The sequence below is a fragment of the Taeniopygia guttata genome, chromosome 2 (genome assembly GCF_048771995.1).
Source record: "Taeniopygia guttata chromosome 2, bTaeGut7.mat, whole genome shotgun sequence".
NCBI classification, from domain to species: Eukaryota; Metazoa; Chordata; class Aves; order Passeriformes; family Estrildidae; genus Taeniopygia; species Taeniopygia guttata.
The window spans coordinates 76,596,887-76,618,288 of NC_133026.1; the positions used below are offsets into that span (position 1 = coordinate 76,596,887).

Sequence of the window (21,402 nt, forward strand, 5' to 3'; positions counted from 1 at the left end):
ATCTTTTACAAAGATAATTTGTGCTAGAAAAGACAATCTTCAACTATTTTTTCAGATCTGTATCTGTTCATCGCATTGCATATATTGTTGCACTTCATCTGTGCACCATAAAATTCTAAACCATAACATATGTATTCCAGCAAACTAGAATATTTATATACAACAAACATAAAGCTAGCTGTCATCTAGCAATAAGGAAAAGCAGTAAATATCTGATCTGGGAATAGGTCAATGGGTATTTCATTGTCCTCGAGACAGATCAATAATAGCTTGTTTGCTGTATCTCTTGTCATCTTCCCTGGACTCGATGGTGTGCTTTATTGACCTTAATAACTACTATAATACATCCAGAACAAATGAAAAAAACCTCTTCTCTGTAATGAAAATCTGATAGCTTATCTGCCAAGCTGTCCTATGCAAAGAGCTATGTCTATTCTGCCCCATCCCCCAGGAAAATTGCCATTAGATATGTTACAAGATTGTGAACTACCGCATTTTATATGAGGTTCATTTTGCAGCTTCTCTGTACAGGAGTATTTCTCCCAGTCTCAGTTTTATCTTCAATAAATTGAATTCTGTTTCCTTCTGTCTTTTATTTTTAAGAATTCTTTAACTAAAGGGATGTTTCATCAGGGAAAAGGAGGGTAAGTGAAAGAAAACTAGGCCCAAAATGTAGCTCATCCCCATTCTGTTAAAAAAAAAAATTACATTATTATATGTATTCAAAATTCCCCATTCTCATTGCACAACTTTCAATTCAGGAAGCAGCTCTGAAGTTCAGATTTTCCATCACTGTATAACTAAAGTTCCTAAAACTAGTGATTTTCTAAGATCTTTCAAAACACAGTTTACCTTCAGAATTATTTGGACTCTAAACCATTAGGTAAGAGTATGGTGGTACCAGATTTGAGATGTGAATGTTTAAAGGCTGTTTCAGAATTTCCATATTGGCAGTATTTTCTTCATTTCACTCTACTTCTACAGAAACAGAGACTGCTTGCTGGTTTTATACGAAGTCTTTACTTGCAGACTGATATTATTTGACTGTCACTAATTGGGTGACCTATTCATACCTCACTCTCATTGCCATCTCTGTGGACTGTGATGTTCCTGACCAAGCACAGCTTTAGCACAGCTAAAGAGACACCAGCTGTTTCACAAGCTACCTATGTGCTTATGTGCTGCTATCAGGAATTTTCAGTACTGGTGCTTACCCTACGTGGCAGGCTTCCAGGCAAAAACAGGATTATATTTAGAAGCTGGACTGCACCCTGGTTAACTGAAAAAGCCTCAAAAATACTTTTATTTTAAAAGATTTCAAAAGCTGGGAACTGCCAGCAGTTGAGTCAAGAAAACATTTGCTGATTTTTATTTGTCCATTGCATAGCATCCAAGTTTGAGTGTGGGTAATTAGACATAATGTGCCCTTTTCGGCTGCTGTTTTGTCATGGTGAGCATAAAGACTGACCACAAAAGATGTCATGAGATTACTCTACCAGGAGCACTGATGCTGTTCTGTCAACATTTCAAATTTTGCTACTGAGAAACATATAGATAAGTCTAAAGCTGAGGTCAAAGCCAATAAACTTCTACAAAATGAAGACAATATTCTCTTTGTTGGCCTGTTTCTCTAGATGGGAATGCTTCAGTCTCCATTCTGTTTCCTGCTGGCATTATTTTTTGGAATCTCAATTCTGCCTTTGTGAATTTTTTAGGAATAGTGTAAGACTGAAAGAAGAAAACCTCATGAATGGATCTGATGTATTTTGGACAAAAGATGTTGGGGGAGGACTACAGAGCAAGAAGTGGCCACTGTGACTGTCGTGATCATACCACCCATTGTATAGTCTGGGTAAGTTAAGGTCACTCAGAAAAAAATCTTCCATTCCCCCATAGCCAAAAAGAAACCCATTTTGACTGACAGTTTTAAAGCGGTAGAGACATTTTAATTAGAAACCATCTTGATGTGTATGGACTGGAAAGTCTCACATCAAATTTGTGTTCTTACAGACTGACCCAATTGCTTGCTGTGCCAGCACTACATCACGCTTTGCAGTAGCACTGCACTGCCAAATTGCACAGGTGAGGCACAGCTCTCAGAACCCAGACAAGTGCAGAAGAACATCAGAATACCCACAAGACCCCAGGGTGCAGCACAAAGCTTTCCTCTTCAGGGGTTATAGTTTCCAGCACAGAGTTTTGGCATGGCTTAGCCACAGGGGGAAGAATTACATATTTGCCCTGTTCATGCAGTAGCATGTGGTAATGGGCAGCTGCAGATTGAGGCCTGAGCAGCATTTACTCCACTGAAACTGGAGCTGCTTTCCCACTGCATCACTGTTCAGAGTGCAGTCCAACTACTTGAATGCTATTTGTTGGTAAATCCCAGCACATGTCCAATAGGCCATGGGAGTAACTTACAATTAGATAAAAATAATGCTGGGCGTATTTCATAAATGTTGTTATCAAGTTTAAATGTTTAAATCAGAAGGATTCAAAAATTAACATTTAAAATAGCTCACACATCACTTAATGTTCTCGGGTTTTATTGCTGAGCCGTAGCTGTGTGTTTTAAGGACCCCTTTATGAAGAGTGCTGTCACTTTGTGCAGTTCAGGGACAGCTGAGGCACAAGCTCATCTTCAGGCAGCTGAGCTATCATGCAACCCTAACATGTAGTGTGAAGGGAGTCTGTGAACTGCTCACTGTTGCCACTCATGCACAGGACTCTGTGCCTTAGACAGAGATCCAGGCAGTTCCAAAAGCCCATTCACATGGCAATAATGTGGAAATAAAAGGTACCTGATAGCAACAGAAAGCAACAGGCAGAGGTGAATAAGAGGGGAATGAGAAGTAAACTCTAGGAGTGCTTCAGCAGGTTCCTAGCTTTGTGAGCATCCTGAGGGCATCTTTTCAGTGTGTGCATAACTAATTTGCGCAACAGAATCCTGCCCAGACTTTTCAAACTGCATTAGCACTTTACATCTAAGTATGGAATCTTGTTGGTTTTAAAATTTCCCAAGCTTGGGTGCTTCTGTAAAACACATAGACTACTAAAAATAATTAACTGTAAAATCAAAAATACATACTTTTTATGTAGGAATAGTTATGGATTGCTACCTTGCTGCAGTCAGGCCAAATGTTAGGAAAACATACAATGACAATTCTGCAATTCTGACTGAAAGATACTGATAATGATAATTCTTTATCATCTTACACTGGGAAGGTCCATTTCTTAAATGCCACATTTAGTACAGCATGAAGGCAAAACAGGCCTTACAATTGCTACTTTCTTCAACAATGCATCTTCAACATCACATAGTAGAGACACCACAGTGATTATGACTGCTAGAAGGTCCTGGTAAACATCTAGTACAGTGGTAAAAGAAGGTGACTTCCAGTATGATGTTTGATATCTTTTCCCTAAAAGCAGATGTTTTCCGCAGTAGTAATCCCGACACCTGAGTAATAGGAAGAGTTGAATTTCTAATCAATCTAAAACACCTAAGTATAAACACAGTGCTGAGTCAGACATGTGCAGCCCTTTAATCTATCACTTCCTAGGAACAATAGGAAAACAACTGAAAGTGTGTTAGTGTTGTGCAAACAGAAGACACAGGAATTTTCATCAGAGAGAGGCTCTGAAGGCAGCCAAAATGGATGAGAACAAATCAACCCAGCTGGCTCCTTTAACTCTCCTCCTCTGACCACAGTTGTGGTCTGTCTGTGTCAATAGATGGCAAAGCCCTCTTTGCTGGGACAGGGTGAATGGGTGACTTGCAAAACCAATCATTAGTCTGACTGAGTGGAAAAAGAACAGTACTCAAAGGCTGATGAAATCCTGATTGTTCCCTGTTAGAAAACCTCACCAGTAGCTGGATAACCTCACAAGATAACTTGTTCCATTTTAGAGAGCTCTACTTTAGTGCTTTCCTGCTCCTATTTTTCTTAGTATTGAAGCACATGACAATTGAATGTGGAAGTTTCCTTATATTAAGAGAAGAGCTTCCCTAGTTCTAGGATGAGTGACTCAGGATGGGTCCCAAACCACAAGCACTTCCGTCATCCAGTGAGTCAGTATCCTCTGAGGATGCCATTAATAAAAAGCAAAACATACAACCCTAATTTAGCACACATTTGGTTCTTAACAAAACTCGCTCAATCTCTTGATGTTTGTTTTTTAATGTTGACTTTTTCCCTGAGAAGAGATTCACCTATTTTTCTGAAGATAAGAGGAAATCTTCTCCCAATTATTCTAGGCAAAAGTTGATTCACTGAATGTATACCTACAAAGTTGATCTACTTGTCTCTTTCAACTAGTAAAGCTTATTCAGGTCAGACAGTAGCAAAGGCTGCCTTGAATTCAGCCAGGCATTCTTATTTTTAGTCAGTACAAAATGTCCTTCAGATTTGTTGCCACCAAGAAAATTAGTCTAGATTAGAATTTAAAGATTCTTTCTCCAGCCTAGGCAGAGTCCTTCTGCCAGATTAGTCTTCAGTAGATGAACATTGGCTGCACAGTTTTACCTGTGCACAGAGCAAGGGCTTGATCTTCTGCACTTTTTACACTGTGATTGGGAGGAATAGCACCATCTGCTCACCCTCCAGATGATTTCCCTCCATCTGAGTTGATTCTGCTGGGATTGCCCCACAAATACATCGCTCTTGGCTTCCTCTCTGAAAAGATTTACATTTGCTTTTGAAGTCTTTACACTTGAAGGAGAACTTGTGTGAGATGCAGAAGAGGTTAGCTGTGTTGCAGGGCTTCCAAAAGGGTTTAGAATGCTTTTGAGCAAAAAACACTCTCTAGCAAATATCCAGTAGTTTTCCAATGGAAAAAAATACCAACATAACTGAAGGGTAGATCCCACATACACCACACTCTTGTACTCAAACTTCTGCCCACAAATACAAAGAAAAGAAATCTTTCCAGTTGTGGAGTTCTGAACCAGTTGGGGGGGGGGGGGGGGAAGTGGGGAAAAGTGTTCACTGCTCAGTATATTCCACTGTATCCTATTTGTAGCAACTGTGCAGAAAAGGCAAAAAGAACGAATTTCTGGTAGTGCAAACACACAGGTGTTTGCTGTTTCAAGAAAGAATTTGCAAAGATCCAAAGACAAGTTATTTCCCAGTTTCTGTCTGAAAGTCCATTGGAATTAGAAGGCTTGATACTGTCAGGTTGTTGAAAAATACCACATTTGGTGTGGGAATCCAGGGCTTCCCTCTGGCTGCCCTGGCAGGTCTGGGACCCTGGCAGGGGTCAGGAACCCCCCTGGACAGAGCCCCGAGAGACACTGTCTGTGATCTCTGTCCATGGAGAGGAGTTTTCAATCTTACAGGATGAATTACAAGCTTTGAGTGTTTGATAAGAGTAATAATTAAGTGTGACACGGGTGCAAAGGTAAAATTTTAGGTTTCTAGATTAGGGGTTCAGAGGGGACAAAATGGAGGAATTGGGTGTGTCGGGTCCTTTTCCTCCTTCTTCATGCCCTCCATGTTTCACTGTAGTGTTGGCATTTTTCTATTGGTTTAGGCTGGGGACACACTGTTCAATGTAGATGATAGATATTGGCACATTATTGTAAATATAGCACAGGTAGTTTCTGGTATATAATGTTTGTACCATCCCACTGAGGGGCAGAGCGCCACACGCTGCCCTGCAGGACAGACCTGCGGCAGGGCAGCAGAACATGTTAGAGATAAGCAAGAATAAACAACCTTGAAAACAGCACAGTCGAATTATGGCTTCTTCTTTGGCAACGGGGCAGAAAGACAGAGATTTTCTACAATCTCGGAATCACCAATACCCACAGATTCCGACAATTTGGTACCGTGTTTGTTACTCAAATGTTAACAACTGTATTTATGGAATTGTTTTCTACTTCATTTTTTTTGTTTACAGCTTGCTGCTGTGATCTGTGCAAATCCTGTAATTCATTGACTAAGAAAAGAATTGCATTGCTACAGTTTTATGGGTGTTAGGGGACTGATAAATGGTAAAACAATTGGGATAAGAATCAAGGGAAACAGAAGATGAAGTCTCACATATCCTTTAACCAGCCTTGTACTAAACATGACTACCATGTCTTTCCAGTCTACTAATTCTCATATTAGGCAAGTAAATAGAAACACCAAATACTGCTACAGGCAGACTGCATGCCAAGAATGCAGCACTGGGCTTGCTAACCCCCATCTTCCTCTAACATCTCGCACTGGAGTGCTCAGTGTCTGTGTACACAAAACAAAGGTTTTCCTATCTTTAAATAGGGACCTAAGCTACCTCAACAGCCTTTGATTCTGTTCTGGGACAAAATACTGGTGTAAGCCAGGAACTTTGCTTTTGTTTATAACAAAGAAATGGCATGTTTATTTACTTGAATGCCTTCAGTAAATAGGCAAACCTACATAGTTATAGTTTGACTGAGACCTAAACACATCCTAAAATTATGCACAATAACATACTAAAGCAAAACAAGTGTATTTGGGCAACAATTTAGCTATCAAAATGGAACATACCACATTAGTCCAAGACCAGAGAAGGTTTTAAGATAGTTTCAGACAAGATTCATTAAGTTGTTAATGTGATTATGAAAGATGCAATCATTACATTTCATTTTCATGTTACTAAATAATATTTTCAAAAAAAATCCAAATAACATTCTCCTCTAAAATGTGTAAATTCTCAGTATTCTGAGTGTCTCACTGAGACTGTGTGGTTGTCATTTAAGCCCTCACAGACTTTGTGGGAAACTCTGTCTCCTTTGAAATTAATATGTAGCTCTCCTGGGCTATGATGGGATTTCTTGATTTCAAACACAGGAAGGAATCTAGGGGCAAAGGGGAAGAATATTCCTTACCATAGCAGACACATGGAAAGAAACTTTTTAACAGAAGAGAACTGACGGAAAATATCAATTACCCTTCAGGCTGATAAAGCCTTATATATGAGAAACGGATAAACTTTCTCTGAAGCACAAGAGAGTGTGAAGGTTGTTCCTCCTGGCTCTTTGAAACTGTGACCTGCTTCAAGGAACAAATGCTAGCAGCAGTGCAGAGTACTCTTGTTCCTGTACTTTTCCATGTTGCAACAGTATTTGTTTGAGAGGTATTTCTATGAACCTGCTCAGGTAATTGATCAGAATCAAAACTTTTTCTGACAAGTTTTTTTTTTAAGAAAACAAACATAAAACCAGAACCCAAACCAAAATAAAAGTTTAGATCAGTTGTTCCAGCCCCCATTTTCTGCATCAACCCACAGAGATAAAACAGCTACGCTATACAAGTAAGGAGTGCAAGAAAATAAGAGCACATCTGTGAAGTGAAATATCACACTGGGGGCCCATTGCCCATCCTAGGTGCACTTCAGAAGCTGCATTTCAGACAAGCGTTAATCTGGTCCTATATCCTGATCCTTATTTACCAAGACTGTTTCTGGAGCATATCTTTTAGCTTAATTTTCACAGAGGGCACTCAATTTGCATATTCTGGAACTGTTCCCCAACAGGAATCCAAGCACGAGAAGTGGGAGATATCTGGAAAATAATTTGTAAGGTGCCAAGCTACAGGACTCAGGTAGGCTTACCTTTCACACATCACAGCTGACAAAGTAATAAATGGTGGGGAGAGAGCATGGGCATGGTTTAAACTGGCCTGACAACACAAGTGAGAAGGTAGCCTTTGATTTATATTTGCTGGCTGAACAGTGCCAATTGCTTAAGATACAATTGGCCCTTGCTGGGTTTTGACGTCCTTTTACTGAAGATTTTTCCTTCCGTAGCACTGACAGTGGCAAGGAAATTGTGGGTGTTGTTTGTTTTCCTCAGCAGAACAAGGATGACCTAGTTTAAACTGCTAGGAGAAGTGTTCTGAACTTACCTGGCAGCAAAAGGTGTCCTCGTGGGCTCCCCTCTGGGCCCTGCTCCACGGGTGGCAACCTTCAGAGAGGTGCTGAGATGTTTTGCACAGGTCTGACTACCTGATAAATGAACATGTCATGAACTGTGACTTCAGGGTTTGCAACTACAAGTTGCCTTCACACCCTTGTCTTCATACAGTCTTCCTGGGTGAAGGCAAGGAAATTGTGTTCACAGACTGATTCAGAAGAAGATAAATGCTTTCATTTATTTTTATGGTTTTTCCTATGTTTTACTACTGTCTTTATCCCTTAAATGATTCTAAGCTTTTTGATAGCTTTTGTCTTCACTTCACTGTTTTTCTTCCAGTGAATATCTTTATGTGATAAACCAATACTCTTGTAAAATACAACTCTCCCTCAGTTGGCATCTTCTGTAAAAACTATATTCCGAGTTGATAAAGAGAATTTAAATTAATAGGTTGCAAGTAAGATTATAGAGAAGACCAACTGGATTAAAAGATGTTAGTGACAACTAAGTGCAGCATCAATCTTAAGTGAGATTGAAGGGTCAGTGAAGCTCAGAACACCAGGACTGAGCTGCACACAGGGAATAGGCTGCCACCATGAACAGTAGTGCTGCCTGAGGGGCACAGAAGGAAGCAGGTCACTTCATGATATAAAGGATGGAGGGAAGAGGCAGACAAAGGATTGTAAGCACTGAAGAGAAAGGCTCTTCAAAGGGGCTGAGTAGAATTCAGGAAATGGGTAAAAATATACAGAGTCAGACAGACAGCCATATGTGCTGCCAGATGTTGAACGAGGAGGTGGCTCTGTGACATTGGGAAAAAAGTCTGGAGTCTGCGAAATCATATATTGAAATCTTGTAATAGAGAATATTTTCTTATGTGGAAATTAAAATTAGATCTCCCAGGTAGAGGTTCTGCTCAGAAACTGAGTATAACCACATATACTTAATGGCCTTCATCAGACTCTAACCTGGTATGTGCTGTCATATGGCAATCCAGCTCTATGGTAACAGCTTTGTATCTGTGCATCCCAAATAAGAAATGGTCATTCCTCAAAACTGGTGTGGTAGAAAACTGTGGTCTGTGCCAGCAGTCTGCCTGTACATTGTCACCCACTGCCCAAACATTTGTCAATGCCCAACATCTTTTCTACAAAGAGTTGGTTAGCTAACACCTGACAGGAGCTGACAAGTGCAATAGCAACCCCAGAGTGGGGGTAAAACTCTTCTTTTGGAGTAAGTGTAAAGAAACACAAATTTGCATCAGAAATATAGACCATAAGCAAGCCTGCTCAAAAATTATGTGTGCTGTGAACAAAGAAACCAAGGGGAACAATCTGAGAGCAGATTTTACAGATATTACTGGATGAAATGAGGCCTTGAGCCATGAACAAAGAAACACACTGCCTCATTTTGGTGAGTAGACAATGTTAATTTAGGCTCCTTTTACTCAATAAGATTAAATTAACTGAATGTATCATTTAATTCTTTGACTGAAATTAATCCACATGCCTTAGAGAAGGGACAGTAGTGCTGTTGCTAAGGCAGATAACCTACTTCAGTGCCACCAGTAGGGAAAACTCCTCCAGATGGTGAAAAAAGCTTTTGTGCAATAAACCTGTAAGGCATGCAAAAGTTAAAATCACTCAGTTCAATGATACCACTGTGGAAAAAATGGCAACTAAAAATAAGGTAATCTAAGAAAGAGCAAAGCATCATATGCATGCAATGAAAATTCATCAGCCTTTCTAAAAAAATTTAGGCTTTATATTATAAATATATTATATTATATTGAATAATATAAAGCCTTTAGCATAAAGACGCCCCCCACAGATCTTCTGTTAAGGTTTGAGCAACAAGTCTTTGTTTATTGAAAAGAGAGCAGGATTTGTGAAATGTATAGAAACCATCACCATGGACAATCAGATGCAGTGAAGACAGCCCAATCTGTTTGGTTTCAAACATATTCACTTTTACAACCCTGAGGGCACTTCCAGTCCCGACTATTCCTGCCTACTCCCAAGGGCTCCCCCTACCTCCCCATTGCCCAGTGCCCTTGGCTGGGGTGGTGGGATGGGCCCTGAATGCCAGGCTCTGCCATAACCTACCCAGGGTGCCTCCAACTCTCCCAGCACTGGGACCCACTAAGCCTCATACAGCCCTGATGGGTTTTGTAGATGAAAATTAGGGGAAAAATTACTTTTAAAAAGGGGCATCTAGAATTTGACCAAGTGTCCTCCAAGTACTGTATGAGTTAATGATTTGTTGGGATGTAATCATGTCTACAAACTTTGTAATATATGCAATAAATCTTTAAAAGAGGTCCTACAAATCTGGTCTGTGGAAATTTCCTGTGAAGAAACACAGCTCAGGTGAAACATATGATTTATAGATAACTGGGCTATAGTCAGTAAGTTGGTTTTGCTTCTGGAGCAGAAATGGAAATCTGCATGCAATGGATAGAGTTGTTGATAGAGACAGGAGTAATTTAAATCTGTTTTAAAAGTCCAGGGTCTTACAAAGGCCCCAGCTGCTAAGAATTCTTTGAGATCCAAGGAAGGAAGGGGTGTCTGTTTTTGTCAGACACTTTGGTCAGATACAGATTTTAGCAACTACTGGGGGAGGGGTAAAAGATCAGAAAGACTGGATGAAGATGAGTCCTGGCCCATGTAATGCAGCAAACGTAACTGAGGGATACTAAAATAGCCTAACAGAACAGCTGAGAGCAAAGCCAACCTAGCAAATGCCAAAGCTCTGCTGCATGGAGCAAGAGAGAGGCTGGAGCAAGAAAAGGGGACCAAGGACCAGACACCTCACCACCAAACACCCACACAAGGGGGTAGGATCTTCACAGCCTGGGAGGTGTCTCATCAGGGAGGTGGCATGGAGCTTTTGGTCCATTCCTGGTCCTCACCCAAGCTGAAAGCTGAGCCGGCATGCATGTGAGCAGCTTCAAAAGGAAGTAATTTATCTTAGGCACACAATCAGTGAAGGAATTTCTACCGATTAAAAGAAAATTGGAGCTGTGCAGAACTGGCCAAGTCTCCAGATGTTCATGGAGCTTTGTAACTGTGTCTGTGGGGTTTTCCAAATTCCAGAACAATTGCATGAAATGAGTAAAAGAGTAGTTTGGGGTCATTTTCAGAGCGGGAAAAGGAAATGTCATGTTTCAAACCCCCTTTCCTATGAAACACAGATGCTGGTGCTTACAAACTGTGAGCTGAACTGACACAAAAAGACATAGAAGGAGAAAAGGAAGAAGCTTGTTGGAGTGACTGTTCCACTCTATGCCTGCAATCTTGTTCTACTCTACTTCTGCAATCCTTCCTGCAACTTTTCAGTCATTCTAAATCTAACAAAGTCCTAGGAGTTTAACAACTCTTTTGCAATGCCTCCCCACCACAAGAGAATACTCATTCTTTCTGCAGTGTATTTTTAGACTGCATAAAACTGTTCTATTGGTAATGCTTTCTTGTAATTTACTGAAATTCTCATTTACAAAAACACAGGCCGCTTTTATTGGATGTCTGGTTCAAGGTTTTCATGAATTCCTATGCCAGCTGTGTTTCACAGACCTGAGTACAATGCAGTAGCCACACATGCATGCTACATTCCAAGAACATGGTGTTAAGCAAAGTATTCAATTAGAAGTCAAAATAATTTAACAAATACCTCTAATCTGACTCAGCCCTTACCAAACTAGGGCTTGTATGAGAGGGGAAGATTTCTGGCAGAACGATTGTGGAAAACAAACCCTATTTCCCTGGAGTAACTTTGGAAGTGCAGTAGTTTTGGAATAGAGTTACAGAGCTCCCACACTGGAGTTTATACCTTAGAATCTACAGAAGCATAATGATTTAGGCTAATTTTTGTGTGAGCTGATACCATGTAGACAGGTGAATTCAGGTGAAATCCTTTGCAAATCTTGAGTTTCAGAGCAACTGTAGGAAGGTACAACATGTTTACCTGGGAGTAGATGTTAGGAGGGGTGACAAAAGGAGTGATCCTCCAACAGTCCCCAGGATGCTGCAGGGTGTCCGGCAGGATATCTCCCAGCTAGGTTTGGCAAGCTGCAACAGGGATGCTGCCCGAGGGACTCTGTGCTGTGCTACAAGCAAACTGGGAAGCGTTTCTGCTTTTTCTGCTGCAAGTCACTGTCACTGGCCATGGGAAGGTGAGCTGGGGAGAGCTGCTGGTCTCTAGGAGCTAGCCATGTCCAAGGCAGTTGCTCTCTGTGTGAAAACTTCCCCCCACCTTGTTTCTGTGTGATGGGACAGGAGGCCACAGCCCCCATGTAGGCTCTACCAGGTACTTGTTTGGCAGAAATTCCCTCTTCTGTTGGGGAAGTCCAGTGCTCCCCAGTGCTGGAAGTCCCAGTGCTAACCTTGACAGCACATCAGTTTTCATAAATGCCACTGTGTGAATCTCCAAGACCAGCACAACCCCATTTTGAACATGACCTTTCTCAAAGCCAAACATCCTTTACCTGCTCTCCTCCTTATTCAGATAAAAATGGGGTTTTTGACACAAAGGTGAAACTAGAACGTTTTTCCTTGCGTTGTGTATCTAATCTTAAACTTGCCTTTTTTTTTTCTTTCTTTTTTTTTTTTTTCATGGTATTTGTGCTGTATGTGTTGGCCATGACACTTTAAAAAATGAGAGTTGCAGACTCATGATTATTTCTACTATTAAAGGCTGGTCTCCCATATCTCTGCTCACATGCTTAAGCTCCCAAACCATTATTAGTGACATAAAAGCAGAATACTGCATTTGCTTTCTTTATGGCTGTGACTTATTTTTTGGTACATTTCTTTCTGCAGTGTGAAAGAAATAGGGACAGTATCCACAAGATTTGATTCTCCTTTACTGTGTTTCTTGGGCTGTTAGCTACTACAGGGTCAGCACAAAATTATTAACAAGATACGTCTCCAAAACCTGAACACTTTAAATGTGCTTTGCAGAAATATAAAGGACTAGAAAACTTTATAAAGGAGGGATATTTTCATTTGCAGTGATGTCTCAGTGAGTGGCTGCTGCGAGATGTGTTTAGCAAAGGAACACGGATAAGGCTGAGGAGAGCTCCTACACAAGTTTGCTACACATTTACCAATGGGCTGCCTGTCCGCAGCAGAACCCTGCAGGTACGTATTCTTTAACCACCTCGGGCAGCGCCTCTCTCCGGATGGCGGAGCTTTGCACTGCTGTGCCCTGTCGGGCACGGGAGCGGAGCCGCCCCCAGACCGGGGCGAGCCTCCGCTCCCCTTCCAGCCGCCGCGCTCCTTTCACTCCGCATTCCAACGCGTGTTTCCGCGCCCCGAGCAGACGGGCACGCGTCCCCAGAACCCCAGGGTCGACGTACCAGGGGCAGCAGTGGGACGGGAGGGGAAGGCAGGGGACGGGACGGGACGGGAGAGGACGACTGCGGAGCCCGGGGGGCGCTGCCCGCACTTTGGCCAGGGCGGGGCGGGGCGGGGGCGCGGCTGAGCGCGGCGCAGGGAGCGGCGCGGCCGCGGCTCCGCCTCTGCTCCTGCCCCGCCTGGACGGGACAGGGGTGGCCCCGGGCAGGAGCGTGGGGCGGCGGGAGCTTTTCTTGTCCTCCTCCTCCTCCGCGTCACCCCCGCTGCCGGCTGCCCGCGGCGGCTATGCGCTGCCGGGACCGCCCGGCCGAGCGGCGCTGAGGGGGCGGGCGGACAAAGGCTGCGGGCTGGTGCCGGAGCGGGGCGCGATGGAGCGGCGCGGCGGCTGAGGCGGCTCGGTGGGGCGAGCCGAGCCGGGCCGGGCCGGGCCGGACGAGAGCGGCACATGGTGCGCGGCTGGTGCCCGGCGCTGCGCACCCGCGGGCGGTCCGAGGGGCCACCATGGACAACTTCTTGGCGGAGGTGAGCGCGGGCCGGTGGGATTCTCCTCCTACTCCTCCAACGTGGGATCTTTTTGTGGGGCAGGATACCGGCAGCAAAGCGGCGGGAGGCTCACGCAAAGTGTTCGTTCCCTCGAGGAGTTCGGTTTGCAGGGTGTTCACAGGAGCAGCGCCCGGGGAGCGGGAGGCAGGCGGAGAGGGAGGGAGGGAAGGAGCTGCGCCCCCCAAGTTCCCGGCCTCTGTGGCCGAGGCGGAACTCGGAGCCGCCGAACTGCAGCGGTGCTGCCGCAGGCTGTCCGCAGCCGGGCGGGCTTTCGGCGCTGATGAGCCTCGGGGATGGAGGCTCCGGTGCCGCGGCGCTGCCCCCGGCCCCGTGCCCACCGGCGGCAGCTCCCCCGCGGCCGGGACCCCGCGGGACGCGCGCAGCGGGGCGCCGGTGCGGACCCTGCCCCGCTGCCTGCGGCGGTGCAGCCTCTGAAGCCGTGCCGAGGTGGGAGTGGGGGGTTCCTCCTTGGGGATTCCCTGTGTGAAAGCCGGGGAGCGCTCTTTGTCCGCCTTGCACGGGCACGAGAGGCTTCAAACGACGAAGGTTTCAGAGGCAGGGCTGCCGCTGGGCACCCTTTTTTAAAGGTTTGTTTATTGAGTGTGTGTCATTAAGTACCGACGAAATCTTTTATACAAAATGAAAAGGAGGCAGGCTGAATTCCTGAAAGTCGTTTGAGCTTTACCGTGGTCTTGTGAATCTTGACACCTTCAGTGTGTCGGGTGAGGAAATCAAATCAAAGGTGCTTTGCTGCTGACTCAGGATATTTGATAAAACTCAGAACCTTGGTCCTCTTCTGGTCCAAGCTAGCTGAATTTTGTGCAACAATATTTTACTGGATTGGTTTATCCTGCCTGTTGTAGACACAGCCTTAGGAACATAAAGTGTGCAAGATCAATGTCTTCTCTGTGTGTGTGTGTGTGTTGTGTCTGTAGTTTGCTGGCAAAGCCCGTGACTGGGTTGTGACTTCTGGTGACTGCCTGCACACTTGCTTTAATTGCACCTCTTGCCAAAGCAGTTGCATTGTCAGGGTTGTAAATACAGGCCAGGCCTCTGTTTTACAGGGTTGTGATTAATCTGCAAAACTGTCCTTTGCCCTCATGAAACAACATCCCTCGTGTTCTTGGTGCTGCTGTTTATGCTTCCACAAGAAAAATAGGTGATCTGTTTACCGAAATAGTAATTAGTCAAATAAAAGAAGGTCATACACTTTATTGCTTGTTGGCTTTTCATTTGTCAGAGAACAAAAGTTCTGTCAACTGCAGTAAGAAGGAAGCAATGCAGGATTAGCTTTGATGAAGTCTGAGTTAAGCAGTAATATTGCCTTTTTTTTTTTTTTTTTTTTTGTTTAGAGGATGTAGCCCTCACCTTTCAAAAGCTTGTAAGCCATGAGCAATATGGTAGTATTAACCTAACCTTGCAAAATTAGTCTGAAGAGTCATTCGCCCCAACACAAAGTACTGCAGTGTGCCCTACATAAAGGTGAAGAAGAGTTTTCACGGTTTTGACTCCCCTATTAGGCAAAATTACATGCTCGAGGGAAAATGCAAGTAAATTTTGCCAGTCTGTATTAGCATTTCAGCATATATTTATGTTAATCTATGGTTGCTTCATGTGGACTTTGATCTTTCTTAAGAACTTTGACTCCCTTTCAACATGCAGATACTACTTTAAAAGATCAGTAAATATAGCACCTTGACTTTAATCTGCATCCAAAGTCCCACCCACAGGTATAAATATTTTCCTTCCCTCACTCTGGAGTGGAGCATATGTAAATGGAAAATAGAGAGGATGAGGCACAATAGCAGAAATACACCGAGTCTGACCCAGCTACCACAGAAGACTATCTGTTGAAGGCACTGCATTGAGACACTAGGTAATTTAATTTGTGCAAGGCAGACATCCTGCAGATTCTCTTCCAAAAAAAAAAATATTTGCTGACTTATCTAAGGGAATTACTGTTCTTATTAAAATAAGTTATAGTGTGAGGAAGAAGGAGGAAGCTAGATGAAAGGCACAGGTGAAAAGCCCAACGTGCTCAGATCTTCTTTGTCAGTGATGTAAGCTTGCTTATACGATTATATTTTCGGAGAAAAGCTGATAGTGGGAAGGCTAAATACTGGCACTTCAGAGGGCTCGTTACTCAGCATTACCAAGGAGCTCCTGTTCGCCACACTGGACGCAGAAGTGTCTTCTGTGTGGGTTTTGCAGAAAATATTGTACAACTTAAAGGTTAATAGGAAAAAAACCAAAACACTGCATTTTTATTTCTCCTTAGCCACATGCTAAATACAACATGCCTTAGGATGATGCTTACTGGAACAAAATGAGGCAACTGAGTGAGACACCTGTGGAAAGCAGGAGGTGCATCATAAGGGATGTACTCCTGTTGGGACTTGCTGCCTTAAGTGAGGTGTGGGTTAATGCCAGGCTCATGCCAATCATCTGACACTGCCGTCGTTTGTGACTCAGCAGCTCTTTGACTTCTCCCTCTTGCTGCTCAATTTCCTTTCTTTACTCTTTCTTAGTATTCGTAGCTTTTATTGTTAAAGGACAAGTGGTTGCACTTGTCTCCTGGGAAGCCTTGATTTCCATCCCTATCCCAATTTTCTAGCTCCACCAATTAAAAAAAACCCAACAAAACAAAACATGGCTCTAAGTAAAGAATTAGGCTAGAAAAGTTTGTCCTGTAACTTACTACCCAACATGCTCTAATTGCTGCAAGATAATAACAAAGTTGCATTCTAAATACAGAGGAAAAGTATTTTCTGATACTTTTTTAAAGGCTGTTGTTTGGTCCATGCTACCTTACAGTCTTTGAAAGAAAGTTGGAGGTAGAATTTTAAAATTTTTTTGTTTGTTATTGTAGTCAAATTTGCTTATCTAAAGTATTAAAACCTATAGAAATCCTGTATGGGTATGTGCCATAAATCCATTTGGCTGTGTTGCTTAAAACAGCCTGAAAAAATTGTTCCCATATATTTTACCAACAGCCAGAGTGCTCTCAGGGGAACAGGTTTCTGTGGTAGCTGAGGTCAGGTTTTTTTCCAGTGAGGATGCATCCCTGCTAAGAAGGGATGTATACCATGAGGGAAGGAAGAAAGTAATTTCCAGATGAGGCAGAAGACAAGGAGACTGTTGCAGCATTTCTGAGAGAAAGAGGGCATGATTTATGTTTGGAATGAGATTTGAGCTACTCCAGTCTAGGCCTCAGATTTGGGCCTTGTGAGGCCTTCCAGCCTCTGATGCAGTTAGAAATTAAGAGTTTGTGGCGCAGTTAGAAATTGTATTAAGGTGTGATGGGAAGCACTGGGCTGTCTGGGTGTGAAGTAGTATAGGTTTATAGTGTAAGGTTTAGGCCACCTTAAGACAAAGATAAACAATGTTAGCTTGCCAGTCAGAGTGCCTTTGTAAATTGTAAACTATATAGAAGTGTATATAAACTGCCATCTTCTCTCGAATAAACGGAGAACGTTGCATTAATCATATTGGTTGGATGTGCGTTCTGTCCTGTCCAGCTTTCCCGTTTTATGAGGTCCCTGGCTTTGGGAGAGGGGAGCTCAAACTGCCCCTTCAGCTTCTAAAGTTCCCAAGCAGTGCTTATCAAAGGCAGCAGGGGAAGAGGATGCAGACGCCAGGTTTATCTTCTTCCTCTTACATGGCAGTCACTTTGGCCAGTATGTATGGCACGTTGCACTGAACTGTGGTTGCTGTCCTTGTCACAGAACTGTGGCATTTGCTGACCCAGCAGAGGTCAGAAAGGGCTTGAGGTTGGCAGAAACTTCCTTAGTACATCTTGTCCAAACCTGTCTTCCAAGCTGGTGCTCAGCTTCTGGGGAACTAACTTGCAGCATGGTAATAGTGGTGGCTGTAGGGATTGTTTGGATTTAGCTGTTGCCAACCTTAGAGGAATCTCCCCACCCTTGCAACTGTGGAAATTGAGTAAAAGGGAGGAAGGAGAACAACTGTGTGTCATGCCTTCTGTGTAGCCTATCTGGGTAGATGATGCTGAAGGAGATCACTATAGAGGCATCACTGTCATAGAAGTCCTGCTGATGTTTATCCAACACTGCATAGAAGTTTCTTTGGAACTGCGAGGTACCCTCCCAGTGTCCTTTGAGGCACAGCAGATACTCTGTGCCTGCCATACTTTTATTTTTAGCATTACCATTGGTACCTGGAGTTCAGAATGGTTTCCTTAACTTCTGCTCTCCACAGTTGCCCATACTTGCCTGTGTACCCTATTTTAAGGAGAGGGCTCCCAGCATGTATTCTGAAGGAGCAAGTGTTGAACTTCCCTCTGTGGGAAGGATATGGGACAAAAATTTAGCTTCAGGAAGCTGTCAGAGGAGGTATCTGCTTGAACCTGGAAGCTCTTAATTCAGCAGCTTGCAGCAAGCTCTTTCTTGATGCTCTCATTGCAACATTTGGCAGATCACACCCTCAGCACTGAGTCCCTTGAGGGATTCATCATCTCCTGCAGACAGGTGGCCTTGGCACCACCACAGTTATTCACCTAATGAGAAAACCTGGTGATGCAAATACATACTTGCATTGATACATGGATTCTGGCTGTGCTGTGCAGCACAGTGTATGTGTTTGGGACGACCTTTGAAGTCTCCCCTCTTTTCATTTACAAGTGTTTTGATGGTAACAAAAGCATGGGTCTGATGTTCCAGCTTTTAGTATTGGTGTAAGGTGTGTAGCTTACATCAGCAAAGTTGTCCTTTAGTCTGGTGGGGCAAAACCCGTGAGTGATGACATAAAGGTGTTTCTGGAGACCTTCTGCGTGCCAAAGCCATGTCAAGCAGAAACAGTGTCTCCTTTGGCAGTTGACATTGGCTGTGTTCTCTGAATTTTCTGAGCTCTGACTTCTCATATTTAGGTTTTTTTGAAAGCTGATGGTTGTTTTGTCTACAGTTATTTTTAGGTTAATTAGAGAGCACTATGTTTTGAATAGATGTTTCAAGGGGGCTTAGCTCTACCTTATCAAGTCAGAAAGATGAAGTTTTTTTCTGGTTTATTGCTCCAAGTTGGAAATCACATTCAGCTCATCTGTATCTTGTAATGGTTATTGCCCACCACTGATATTCACATGTGCCTTTCATAAGACAAATTAGTGCAACTGAAACATTGTCATGGCTGGGCTGGAGCCTAGCAACCCTGTTGGCACTGCACATATTGTAAAATGACACAAAAATTCTCTTAAAGCTGCAAAATATGTAAGTTTTGAAGTTGGCAATAGAGGCACTACATTCTGTGGGGTCTGCTTTTGTTTCTTTTGGTATGTTCAGTCAGTCTCCAACCAAAGAAAAGCTGTGAAACCCGCTATTACAGGAGACTTGTCTGCTTCTGAGTCTGGGATTTTTTTTATGTTCTGGTGACACCTCACTGAAATGTTAACTTTTTTTTGGTCTTTTCCCAAATTGTATACTTGTGTTAGCATTTTGTCTGTAAGCTCTTTTGCTCTAAGAAGATGTTCTTTATACATGTTTTCATTTGGTGAGTATGGGTTTGTGTATGGGTGATATTGACCATTGTAAACCTCTTCAGTGGGTTTTTTTTTTGGGGTTTGGTTTTTGGGTTTTTTTTGTTTGTTTGTTTTTTTTTGTTTCAGGGCTGTCACACAATTTGCTGGTTGGTAAAAGGGAATAGTGCTTGAAAGCATGGCTAGTCTCAACTTACTTTTGAGGCCAAGTGGAACGGGCTTTTATCAGAAATGTTCCACGTTTTTTCCATGATTTTGTAATGGCAGGAGAGGACCACTTTGGAGGAGAGAGGGAAGCAAAAATGAAGGTAGCTTGAGCTTTTGGTGTCATGTGGGGAGTTTAGTGCACTGGTCCAATGAGTAACCTGAGATACCTTGCAACCTTTCAGTGCTCTTTTTGCCCCAGTGTGCCTCAAAAGATAAAAGGAAAAGTTTGGGGTCCCTTAACAATAATTATGCATGGTGGTACCACAATAGGCTTCAGCTCTGGTAATTTCAGCTGACTCTGTTTTCAGTGTGATAAGACCAATATAGTCTCATGAACCTGTTTTTTGACTTTAGAAAATAGCTGGTAGAAGAAAAACTGGTAGGTCCGTGGCTCTGTGTGCTTGAGCATATGTGGGAATATCTATATACATTGTCACTGTGCTAATCAACCCGTAACAAGTGAATAATGTGCCTCCTTCTTTTTTTCTTTCAATATGGATTGTTAATATTGGTGGTACTTCTGAAAAAATTTTTAGCAAGACAAATGCCTTTTTGTGTCTCTTGGACGGGTGCAGACCCTGTGGAAGGTACAGCAGCCTCCAACCAAGAGCAGGAGAAGCAGCTCCATCCCCGGAACATGCGGCAGGTTGACTCCAGTGCAATGGCAGCTCTGAAGGGAAGTGTGTCCTCTGGGCAGTTTGATCTCACCAACCTTTTTGGCTGCAACCTTTTTTCCTTCGTGAATCACTGTCTCCAGATGTGGTCAGAGCCAGGAACATAGTTTTGGGTGGAGTACGGGTAGAAGGGCAGGAGGTAAAAGTCACTCTGAATTCAGACTTTTGCTGAGGGGGCAAAAAAAATTAATTATCATCCTTAAGTCACTAATTGTGACAACTTTACAAGTTTTGGGATGTGACCTCAAAACTTACTTGATTAATTATGAGTTCAGGCTTGTATCAGAGGGTCATGGCTTAGGTGTTCTTGTTTCTTTTGGTTTTTCCTGATAGTTATCATTATGTGACATTTTATAACATTAGTGAGACATAAATGAGGATGATTTGGTGTTGGGACCATAGCTAGTGGTAAATTACTGGATTTAGATATTATTGGTTCAAATTTTGCATGATGGCTTTTTTTTTGTCTCCAATTATTTAGAATTTTCTAAGATGTCCTGTGTCTGAAATATGAGCATATCCACTGGTCATATTTACTGCAATGCAACTTTGTTCTGGACAACACCCTGATTAAGAAAGGTTAAGTGGATTATCCTTTCCTTGAGAAGTCTCTTAAGTAGCTCAAACCCTCCATTCTTATAAGGGCAGAACTTTTCAAGTTTGGATTCAGAATGGGAACCGATATTGACTATACTCCAGATCTGCCTTGTGAAGTAAACTGTAGCTATGCTGAAGAAGAAATTACACCTTTGCTATGTGGAAAATAAGAGCATTATATTAGGAAAATATACTGGGAATAATTCATTAGGAGAGAAGGAATGAGTAATGATTGTTTGTATTTCTAAATGTTCCTATAAGAAGAAGGGGGATGTCTGGGGAGAATATACTGTCCGGTTCTAGGCTCATTTCTGCAAAACTGGTGATTAATATTGTAATATCAGGTAGGTTCGAATATCATTTATGCTTGTTCCTGATATCATGAGCCAGGACAGCCAATGTAGGGATGTCTGGCAGCTTTTCTGCAAGGTCTTGTTCTGTAGGCATTGTGATTGGATGGACACTTTCCTGTTGCAGACCAGTGACTGACTGGGGAAGGCTGCCGAGTTGATTCAGCTGTAAATGCGTCATACCTATGCTTGTTTTACTCATAAATGTAAATACTTGCTCTCTATTTAGCTGCTGTTTTCCTTTGGGCCAAGTGACCTTTTTTCAGTCCAGCCTGTTAAAGCCTTCTTATTTTTCTTATTTGGTATT

General features: G+C 42.9%; 1 protein-coding gene across 3 annotated transcripts in view; it reads left to right on the forward strand.

The window, feature by feature from the left end:
• The first annotated feature begins 13,489 nt into the window (after window positions 1–13,489).
• MYO10 (myosin X) overlaps window positions 13,490–21,402 on the forward strand; it is a 162,814-nt gene continuing 154,901 nt past the window's right edge. For all 3 annotated transcript variants that reach the window (XM_030267071.4, XM_072924275.1, XM_072924277.1), the window contains exon 1: window positions 13,490–13,758. In XM_030267071.4, coding sequence (XP_030122931.2) covers window positions 13,738–13,758 — 21 coding nt within the window. In that variant the 5' untranslated portion in view covers window positions 13,490–13,737. The remainder of the gene's footprint in view (window positions 13,759–21,402) is intronic.